At 38.4% G+C, this 11,995-nt stretch overlaps 1 protein-coding gene across 5 annotated transcripts in view; it reads right to left on the minus strand.

Moving 5' to 3' along the window:
* Suco (SUN domain containing ossification factor) overlaps nucleotides 1-11,398 on the minus strand; it is a 57,631-nt gene extending 46,233 nt beyond the window's left edge. For 2 of the 5 annotated variants that reach the window (XR_009584611.1, XR_009584612.1), the window contains exon 1: nucleotides 11,029-11,375. Coding sequence is in view for 3 of the 5 variants with exons in the window: in XM_021650779.2 (XP_021506454.1) it covers nucleotides 11,029-11,090 (62 nt within the window). In the remaining 2 variants the exon portion in view is untranslated. Of the gene's footprint in view, nucleotides 1-11,028 lie in introns of all 5 variants that reach the window. The other 3 variants (XM_021650779.2, XM_021650778.2, XM_021650781.2) reach the window with 3 other exon arrangements.
* Nucleotides 11,399-11,995: the final 597 nt, after the last annotated feature.

An 11,995-nucleotide genomic window follows, 5' to 3' on the forward strand; every position in this document is an offset into this window, starting at 1 on the left:
AAGCAGTATGTGATAATTATCACAGAAGATATAGAAAGTTGCCAGAGTTAGCCTCCTGAGAAAGTGTCCAGATGCCAATGACATTTACAAATATTTAAAGATAATTCTAAAACCTGCCTAACCTATTTCAAAACATGGAAGTAAAGTTTATAACTATTTATACATAAAGGATAGTGGCAGCCAGAAATAACAGAAAGTGTAAAAGCAAAAATACTACAGGTTGGTAGTACTATGAATTACAATGCAACTCTTCTAAACCAAAAAAAAATTCTCTACAAAATAAGAAAAAATAGAACACCTTATGATTGTTTGATTCAAACAAGCAACAAAAATAAATATACAAATATCTGAGACATCTTAATGTCAAAACTACTTCAGTAGCTCCTCATAATATAATAAAACAATTCTCCACAAATTTGTAGCTTTGTATTTCTCACTTTCACTCTAAATTAAGAGAGTCTTAGAAAGCAGACTGTCAAAACTGGTTTAGATTGAAATATATTTCACTTGTAATGCATACCTAGGATTATTAACATACCCACTAAAAGACTTCTGGATAACCTTACATAGCTATAAAGATTCTACACACACACACTGTGATATGGGGAACATATGCTATATAATCCTAAAAATCTTTTTGCTTTGTTTTTTGTTTGTTTGTTGTTGAGAGAAGAGTTTCTCCTTCTATGTGGCCCTGGATGTCCTGGAACTCACTTTGTAGACCAGCTTAGCTTCAAACTCACAGAGATCCATCTGCCAACTGCCTCCCAAGTGCTGGAATTAAACGTTCTACCACTACCACCCAGTTTAAAAGTCAGTACATTTTAAAAATGAAATGAAAATAATCCATGTAGTTCTGAAACAAGATCAGCATCACTAGTCTGCTGTCACCAGTATCACATGCTATGAGGATTAAAAAAGAAGATCCCTACAACACAACAATGTGCAGAGAGTGGGAGATCTTGGAATACTCAGTCCTAAATGGGATGTCTCCATCAAATCCTTCCCTTCAGAAATCAAGAAACCCTTTGGAAGAGGAGGTGAAAGAATTCTAGGAACCAGAGGAGATTGAAGGACACCAAGGAAACAAAGCATTCTAAACAGCAGCAGGACTGAAGCTCATGTGAACTCAAGAGACTGTGATAGCATGCCCTGGGCCTACATGGGTCTAAGGCAACACGGGTCTAAGGCAACACGGGTGCCAGTACTGAGAGTGGAAGTGAGCACAAGTCCCCATCCCTAACCCAGAAGTTATCTCCAACTGATAACCGCTCGTAAAGGAAAAATTATTTTCTCCAATGGAATCTCACTGGATATACAAACCACATTTAAGGACAGACTCCATGCCCAGCACTAGACAGTCACAACAAAATGACCTCAATGGCATTTCTAGAGGTTTCTCCCTCCCTGTCTTCTGCATATATATTAGTTTCTGATGTTGTATTTTTCAGGTATCTCTCTCTCTCTGTGTACATGTATGTCTCTGCATGTGCTTCTTGTGCTTCTTTTTGACTCTTTTTCTTGTTAATTTGTTTATTTCATCCTATTCTGGTTTCCTTGTTTTTTAATTTTTTCCTAATTATTACTTTTTAGAAACCTATTTGTATTCTAATGAGAAAGAGAAAAAGTATAGATTTGGGTGGGTGGGGAGTTGGAAAGGAGTAGAGGGAAGGTGAAACCATAATTAGAAATAGTGTATGAAAAAATCTATTTTCAATTTTAAAAGGTACCAAAGTGGAAAGTGAAGAATAAAATTATTTTAATTTACAAATAATGGGTTTATCTGTATTACAGATGAGTTTATGTAAGTGTAAAATACAAAGGACTAACTATTATGAATTAGACACAAAAATTACATTCCTAGTTATAAAATGTTATATTAAGTCCTTATTTGCAATAAATAACATGAAAACTATTAAATCAAACTATTTGAGAATGCCAATATTAGACAAGTGCTTTATTTAAAAAAGTCATTTTAACACAATTAAAAATATTGACATGTAAGGAAGATTTGAAAACCACATCCAGAAGCTACAAAAGATGGATTCCTTTCAAAAAATAAAAATAAAAGAACTATAGACTTTTAATTCCAGCAATAGGGAGGCAAGAGTCAGGCAAATCTCTCTGAGCTCAAGGCCAGAGGCGAGCCTGATCTACATACTGAGGTCAGCCAGGGCTACACAGAGAAACCCTGAATGGGGGCGGGGGGGGGGGGGGAAGTAGGCTAGAGACAGCAATGTCTCTATATTCTAATGCATATAGAGACTGATTAGACCTATATAAAGTTACAATTACAGCAGTACTGACATAGGAGGGTCGAAGGGACTCCTTGTCTTGTGTCTAGAAAGAGAATCTTCAAGATGACAGAAACAAGGAACTGACAGGGCAATCATACTAGATGAAGGTTATCAGAAGTCCATGGGCCTGATAGATGTGAAATTTTTAACATAACTGATCAGTCTTTGAAAGTCTGAAGTATATATAACTGGAACAATGTTATGCTTAAAAGAAAACATAAGCGAATTTGTAAAAGCAAGTCAATATTTCTGGGGAAACTAGAGAAAAAGAAACTATTAGATTGTTCAACATCAATCAACTATAAATACTGTTAGCTATAACAAGAGAAGAACTAAATAGCAATCTAAACCAAACTATGACATGACTATATTAGTAGCATGTAAAACAATCTAATCATCTACAGTAAGCAGAAAAATAGGTAGTTAACATTTATATTAAAACTATTTCAGCAATGAAGAATTCCTCTGGTACTAATATATATTAATGCATATCTTAATATATATTCTTATATTACATATTTACATATAATACATTTTATACATGTTTATATATATAGTTTACATATATAAATATATTTCTTAACCTTACAGTTTGGAGCTCTTAAAAGCTGCTTAGCGTCTGCTTGGTCTCTTAGTAGGTAAAAGCAGAATGTATCTTTTCCAGTCTAGTTGAGAAAATTCTGTTCTATTGATTGCTGATAATAGTTCAGATCATTACTAGTCACTCATAGAACTGATCTTGGATTTCTCAGCCATCATTCTCCACATATCAAATTCTATTCAATGACTAATCAATCACAAAGCACTGAGCAATGTAGGCAATGTTTTGCATCTTAATCTACCATTAGTAATTTTGCCAGTAAAATCTGTCCTTAAAGCTGCTAGAAGTAATCATACACTAGTCATACTTAAAATGGCATATTTTAAGAAAGTGTGTAAGATGTATTTTCCTAAAAATCTCAAATCAAAGTGCTTTTTCTATAGTAATTTTCAGTTCAAAATACAAATACAGTTCCCAGATAAATTAGTGCCAGGCTAACAGTACAATCTGGGTCCAACAGAAATCCACATATAAAACAATAAAAAATTTAAGCCTCAGAAGTAGGTTAGGGGCTAAGCCTTCAAATTTTTATCCTTAGGCAAACAAGATCATCTAAAAGAATTTCACTAAGGGGCTGACAGAAATCAAAAGCACAGGGCTGGAGAGCTGGATGGTTAAGGGTACATTCTACTCTTGTAGCACTGGAGTTGGGTAGCTTATGACAGACAGCCTCTAAATCCAAGGGCCCCAACATCCTCTGCTGGCCCCATACACAGCTATGTTCACATGCACATACCCACATACAGGCATGTATAATACACAAAAGTTAAAATAATCATTTTTTAAAAAATTAAAATAAAAAGTTTAAGGCTACTGTGGCCATTAATTTTCTTATTGTAAGTATTCTTTTTCCTCCAGGCTGCCAAACAACCATGCAAACATCTTCTACTTCAACTAGGACATTTTATCAACACTTCCCTCTTAAAAGCATTATTTCTGTTGTCAAACATTTCAACCTTATCAGACTGCTTACATTGCTGACAAAGTAATCTTAAATACCTCTTTCCATCTTTGTTTCCTGTTTCCTCCTTTCTATCTTTTACTGCAGCTCATATAAGTAAGAGTATCCTCTGTGTAGCAGAGGCTGGCCTTGAATTCCTAATCCTCCCCCTCCTTCTGCCAAGTGCTGGGATTACAGGAATGCAGCAGCATACCAGGCCTTCAAAGCTTTCTTTCTTTGTCATCTTTCTTGATTCCTATTATCTGCAGAAACTCAGTGTTGTTTCAAGAGTCAAATATTCTCCTTCAAAAATTATTTCCTTTGTGAAGACAATTCCAGTCTTTTATCTCTCAGGCCTGCATTTTAGTCCTATACAATTCTGAGCTTAGATACTCCATTCCCCTCCAACTAAAAGATCATTTCTCTTTCAATTTTTTATTAACTCTTCCCTTTTTTTGGGTACACTATTAACACACGCTAACACATTTTTCTCTCTTTGAAACTATTTATATACAGGGATTTGTGTTCTCATCCACAGTATCCAAAATAAAGTAGCTTCCTTTGCTTGTTTGGCAGAATCCTACAAGTAATGCAACACATAGCATTAGGTAAAATGAGTAATAAGAGTGTTGAACAAGAGCACATCAGAGACAAATTAAAACAGTTCTTTTGAATCCTAGCCTAATGCTGTATCTTTTGCACTAGAGTTGCACTACAGGGCAAATTCATAATCTATTATAAAACCAAATGTGCATAAAATTTGTGCTCAATGCACTTACTTTATTCTTCATTTCTAAAACCACATTCTTGTGGCAAACTTACTCTGTTTCCATGTATCTGTCCCAGTTAAGTTTCTCATCTCCGAAACACATCTAGCACAACGACGTCAATATAACCTTCTCAGAACAGCTTCCCTTGCTGTATATTTATCACCTAGTTATTGGCTTCACTTATAAAAGTCACCATAATCTCACAAATATATCTGCTACTCTTTCTTACACTTAACTGCTTATTACCACTTCTATCCATTCCTTATTAATTTACTCATACTCTTTCCCCTTGACAATTAAGTGCCATCTGCTCACTACAGGCAGTGAAACACATACATACAGATAAAGCCATCATTCATATTAGCAGCAACAGTGTATCTTATTTCAGCTCATGAAGCACCTGTTCCCACAGCAAAGTTTATGACTGGGCACATACCTTCCTTCAAGCCTTCCTAGCAATTCCAGTCCTATTTTCTTCATTTAATAATTACTACGAAAAAAAAAATAATTACTACGAAACTCAATTTTCTGAATGATTCTTAGTATTGTATTCCTAGAATGTTGGTTGAATAAAATAGTTAAGTTCATAAGTTCACCTAATCCAGTAACACTAAATTGAATACAAAACCAAAAACATCCATAAATATAGTCTCTTCAAGGTAGGAATCTGAGTAAAGTGTACTTTTTAAAAGAGCTTCAGATTGTCAGAGGCAGGAGGATCTCTGTGACTCCAAGACTAGCCTGGTCTACAAAGTGAGTCCAGGACAGCCAAGACTACAGCGAGAAAGCCTGTCTCAAGAAATAATCAATTAATTAATTAAAATAAAAAAATAAAGAGCTTCAGGTTGTTAACTCCTGCTGTTAAATCCTTCCTTGGCTGGTCTAGGGACCACCATTTTCAAAAAAGAAATCTAGCCCAAGGACATCAACTGGCATACAGGCAGAACATAGTGGTTAAGAGAACACAAGCTGCTCACAATTCCAAACTACCTAAGTTATGGATCCATCCCTGTGAGAAAACGTTGCCAACTTGCTTAGTGTCTATGTACCTTCCTTCTTTATCTTTAAATGAAGATGTCTATACTAAAAGGGCTGCATATTTCACAAGTTATAATGATCATAAAAAAGAGTATCGGGCCCTTTCTACTACTCTAATATAGATATATTTCTGTATTATGACAAGCAACTTACACACAAGGCTCAAGTCCCACACTCACGCTCTTTCCCTCTGCACCAAAGCACTGTAGTAACAAAGTAAGATGTGAAGTAAATTTATGAGAAAAATAAAATTTGTAGATTATAAATCCTAATATTATAGCCTTTCCTATTTTACTCAATAAGCTACCAAAGTGAATGAATGAATCAAAACATATATAACAGCATTTAATATATAACATAAAATGAGCTTAGTGCCTAAGAACCATGCCAACACCATAAAACATTGACTAGCAAAGCTAGGTGTCATTTTTACTTTTATGTAAAATACAAAAATCACTCTAACTAGTAATTAATTATAAAAATAAAGTTATGAATCTGAGGTGTAGGTCATGGTAGAGTTACTTGTCTAGCATTTGGGATGCCTTAGGTTCTATATCAACATACAGAAAAGACAAACCTTTCAAAAGTAAGCAAACCTTTAAAAAATTTTTTGAAAAGCACTCCATTTATGAAACAAGTATATCCCAAGGGATTATAGTTTTATTCTGCAAATACTCAAAAGCAATTTTCCATTCCCTTGTGACATGTGGAATTATACTTTGTGAAAACACTCCATAATATGGTCTTGAAAAACAAAACAGATAATGCCGGTAAAAACTGTGTTTGCTCTATGTGTCATATAGCTGGCACTAAAGAAAAATCTGAAATACATAAATCATTGTTTCCTATAGGGTGTTCTATTTATTTCCATATATATACAAACTACAAGGGTATATATAGCATTTATATGTATAATGTTCAGAACAGAAGAGGACCTGAGAGACAAATCAAGTAAATACTTTTCTAAGCTTCTTTCTTTTCATTAAAAGTACAAGAATGTTAGGTATACATGTTTGATTAATTTCTCTGCTGAGATTGAGAAGTGACAGAATAATTAACTGGTCATGAACAACAAAATTATGAGATGATAGTACTCAAAGACAGCCAACTATCAATATCTTTGTTATTTTTTAAATTGTCTTCCAAAGTCTATTTTACTTACATTCTAAAACATCTTCAAATGTTTAATAACCTTAAAGGGCAACATGAGCCACATCTCCCAAAAATAATTCAAAGAATATTATAACGAATCATCTGCCTTTTTTTGGTTTGGACACAGATGCTACAGATTTGCATAACGATGTGCCACCCTTTCACTAATCTCTTTGCACTAGAGCAACCTAAAGCAACCTAGTTCACCCAGTTTGTATGAAGGACTCTAGCACTGTTTATAAGGACCCTACACAAGCAGCAAATGCTATCCTTTGATACACATCTCAGCAAACCTGAGCTTTTCCCAGTCTTTGCATATTAAATTACAACAAAAGTCATCAAATGGTGTGGAGAGGTATTACTTCATTGCTTATTTTGAATATCACTTTATTCAGAAAAATAACCAAAGACTTTTCTTTTAAGTCTCTACAGAAGCAGAAAAAAGTCAAAAAATTTACAGATAAGAGACAGAATAGGAATTTTCAATTTTTCTACAATTAAAAGAAAACAGTTTTTATATAGTTTCTTTTTTATTTTTCTGCTCATATATTAACAAAATAAGAAACAGGAAAAATTATCAGAGGGAAAAAAAAAACAAATAAAGAAATAGAATCATAACCCAAGGGGGAGGACTCTTTCATTCATAAAAACTAGATTGACATATGTCTAAGATCAAAAAAAGTCATCGTGATTTACACAGCTACCAATGCTCTCCTACTGTGTCTCCATTTATGACCTACCACCTCCACAGTCTGTCAGCCAAGCCATTCTATCTTTGATAGTAATCTAGTTAGAGTGTCAATATGGCCTGCCTCTTTTTGTTCTTATTTAACCTATTTCACTTGCTCATCCTGACCTTGTTAAGAGTTCACCGAAGCAATAATCAATTCTCTTAAAACCCTACCTATTCTTTTTAACTCTTCTCCATCCCTACTAAATACTCTAGATAACACCACAAAAATGTTCCCTCTGTTTGTAACATAAGTCTCAAACCTTGAATATCCACCCTGAAAACCTTTAATAGATGAAAAACTGATGTTCACAGAAATAACTAACCCAAAGGCATATGACTGATGATAGAACAGGAAAGATACTCTACAAACTCTTCATCAAACTCTTCATCTGATGCTCCAATGTCCTTTGTACTGTATATCAAATATATCAGTTGTTTAAATGTTAGTCTCTTCTCATTAGTCTAAATATTAGCTCTCCTAAAATCATCCTTTGAGGCACAGAAAGAAGAGATATTAAAAACAAAAAGCCTTTACTAAGATTAATGTTAAGGATTTATGGATCTTAAGAGTTAGCTGGAGACACACCAAAAACTGCAGGAACTATAGCCAGAAATGCAAAGGAAGAGTGGAGGTTTACAAGCAATGGGGTTTACTTCCAGCACACCATGACTCACTATGGTCTACACGTGTGTCCAGCTAAGACTAAGGAACTATTTTGTTGTAACTAAATCCTTACAACATGTATTTTATCAAAAGACAGCCAACAAAGATAAGTTTACAAGCAAAAGACAGTAAGGAATCAGGAAGGCTAAGAAGACTAACCAGAATAAACCAAAATGTAAATCACCTCATTTACATTTGATATAAAATAATCTAGTCAATCATACAGTTCTCACTGGAAATTACTACTATAATGAAAACAAATGGTAATATTAACAAAATGTTTTTATCTTTCTACATTATATGTACTAATATACTGATGTCATATTGGTACATGTATATAAATTACAAATAATTAAGACACATTTTAAAGGCACATGCACAGAGTTTTACAAATTGGGGGCCACATTCGGAATAGCTACTACAGGCCTGGATCATATCTTCCACTTCAGTGTGATGGCCAACTTCCCTTTGCCAATGATGAGAGAGTTCTGTATTTCCAGCATCTGAATATTGTACTTTATATTATAAAAGACCTCAGAAAATTAAGAGTTTTGAGAAATGGAGAGTGACCAAAGGTAAACCCAATATAGTTAAGTCCTTATAGGAGAGAGAGTAAGCCAGGAAGATGAATCATAAGCAGATGTTGACGGCCAAAGAGAGGTTGAAGTGATGTGAGATAGAATCCATCCAACACCTAGAGCTGAAAAAGTCATAGAAACAGTCTTCCCTCAGGGTCTCCAGAATGAGCCAGCCATGCCACCATAACTATTTTGGCCCAGTAAGACTGATTTTGGACTCAAGAGTCACAATGTTCACTATCCAGTGCGCATAAGAAAAACACCTTTGAATGCTTTTGTGATGAAAGCCACAGCATGTTCTTACTGTTTTATGAAGAGTGGCCTATGTGTTACCTCATGATTTCTAATATTGTGATATAAATGGATCAAATTTATCATATTGAGGCTCTAAGGACTAAAGTTCAAAGGAGTTCTACAACCTGACCCAGTGGACATACCTAGTAAGTGATGATACCATTATCTGTCTAATAACATGGGCCTATTTAACCTACAGTCAAAAGACCACTGTAGTGAGGAGCCACTGTTCCAAGCTGCTGAGGTTTGAATCTAAACTCCAGAATGCAGTAGCTGCTTAACCTTAGCCTCTCTACTTGGTCACCTGTAAAACACAGAATGAGGTTAATAATACCTACCTAGGAGGGCCATGCTGACAAAGATGCTAAAATGTACGCATGCCACATGCTTGGCACAGCTGACAATCAATATTAGTTACCACTGCTGTTGTGCAGCTACACTACAATTACACCTAGAATACATTGTACTACTTAACCAAGAATTGTGATTAACAGTGTACAAAAAAAAAAAAAAATAGCAACCAGAATGAATGAGATGGTTAGGATGCATTTTTTTTCTGTTAAGATAAATCCACAGTACCCTAGGCAGAAAAGTCAAGAGCAGAAAGGCTTTATCACAATATATCCAATTACTGCAGTGTAAGACCAAACTAAAATGCCGTAATGTTAGGTACGGTAAGAGGGTAAAAACCATAGAAAGTGATTATAATATGAACAAAGGGCACTCGATCCACAAAACAGGAGTGGGTAACAAAATCTGGAGATAATTTCTGAATGAGAGGATAAAAAAATTGCCAATAAGAGAGGCGCACCAACTCTAAGAAACTGATGTCCAAGTCTGCACTGGTTTCAGATACCCGTTTCTGTTACGGAGTATTTAAAGGGTTCAGAATGACAAACAGAAGACCAAACACTTTGTTCTCCAAGATAGTCCTTCCGGTCAGATTTTCTCAGACAAGTGTTTTCTTTCCCCCTTATCAATACATTATCCTACGTGAGCAACAACGCTACAGCTTCATGGCCTCTGGATTCCATTACATACTCATAAAAACGGAATTACTGTTGGTGTCTTGAAGATAAAACCCAAATACGGAAGTTTGTCCAGATTTAAATACAAGAGAAGAATTCACTTTGTCAGGAAAGCCATCGTTTCAGTCACCATGCCTCTGGATGAGAGAATTACTTCGGAAAGAACAGCCTTTCCAAGCACACCTTTAGCAACCCTTGGCTCACATGCTATTTCTGCTCCTCAAAAACCAAAGACGGGCTGAAAATTAACTTGAACTCCATCAAGTTTCAGAGACAACGAACAGAACAGGTCGCAAAATAGCTTACTCTCACGGTAGCAAAGGACGTGTCCCAAAACTACGACACACACTACATCTGTGATAACTCTCTCCATCAAGCTAACCGAAAAAGGACTTCATAAGGCACGCCCCCCCACCCCCCCACCAAGCCCACACCGCCGTGTTTCAAGAACAGCAGCCCCAAAAGTACTGGTGGTGAAGATTGTGCAAGAGCTGCCCAGAAGAACAACTGTTTATACGTTACTCTTAACCTCATGACGACTCACGTTTTCAAAAATCACAGGTCCGGAACCCATCACACCTGACTCGCCCATGCCCTTACCTCATAAAGAAAGCAAATGACTGACAGTAAAACCGGGTAACTCACTCACCAGCTTTCTGAACACTACACAAACTGCCCCATCTGCGGAGAACGGAGTACCCGAGTACCAAGGCACAACGTGATCCCCAGTATCCCCTTCTCTTCCTGTTGGTCTCTATGCAAAATTCCGAAACACAACTCGAAAATCTCGGGAGGAAGAGCTGTGCCGTGCCCCTTGCTCGGAGGCAACCTTAACAGCCGAAATGACTTGGGGGTGTGACCCGACCGGCTCCCTCTCTCCCTCCACCGCCTCCGACCCCCACGCAAAGTCCCCCCAGGCCACCTCCTACTCACCAGACCAGAGAGCAGAGGGAGAGGCAAGAGACCAGGGCCAAGGCCCGCCGGTACTTCTTCATCTTCTCCTCCTTCTTCCCCCTGCCAGGAGGCGGCACATCCTCCCCGTAGCAGCCACAGCCGAGGCCAAGATGGAGGAGCCGGAGCAGGAGCGCGAGGATGGGATCGAGAGTCCGTAGGGCTGTGGCGCTGGGGAAGCGGTTCGGCAGCGGCTCGGGGCCCGGCCGGCCTCCCCGAGAGTCCCAGGGCAGCGGGAGCAGGGACGCCTCACAGGGGCGCTCCGGGGACCGCCGCCGCCGCTGTGTCCGCCCGCTCGCCCGCGCCCGCCTCCTCCGGCCGTCGCCGCCACTGCCTCCCCATCCCCGCCCCGCCCGCCCGGGCCCTCGCTCCGTGCTGCCAGCGACCAACGGCCGCCGCGTACTCGCCTCTCGGTAGCCAATCGCCGGCCGGGCCCCGACACCTCACCCTCCGCTGAGCTGGAAGGAGACGCGTCACCCACGTCCCTCTCGGCTCGCACTCTACCACTATCAGCGCGGGCCACGCCCCCTCCGCTGACAAAGCTTCAAAACGCCACAACCGCCGCCCGGCCTTCGCAGGTCCCGCCCCCCGGCTGGCGCCGAACAGGAAGTCCTGTGACCCTCGGCCTTCCGCCTTTGAATAGACCGCCCCCTCGGGCTGCGCGCGCCGCCGGCGCGCACGGCCACCTGGGGGTTGTAGTCCTTCTGCACTAAGCTGCTTTTCTTTCTCCTTAAAATCTGCGGGTTTGATTCTAGAATTTTAGAGTTTCGCTTCTCATCTCCAGACCTACTAGCTTTGTCATTGTTACGTCCAGCTTTCTACCTTTGAGCATATTCGTGGAACAGCCTAGAATGACTGGAGAGGGTCAGAAGAAAGCCATACTAATGTAATTTAAAAGTCGGTTTGCCGGTGGTAGTGGGTCGGGCTTATTGAGGTAGATGCTGATTGG

Source organism: Meriones unguiculatus, chromosome 11 (assembly GCF_030254825.1).
Source record: "Meriones unguiculatus strain TT.TT164.6M chromosome 11, Bangor_MerUng_6.1, whole genome shotgun sequence".
NCBI lineage: Eukaryota > Metazoa > Chordata > Mammalia > Rodentia > Muridae > Meriones > Meriones unguiculatus.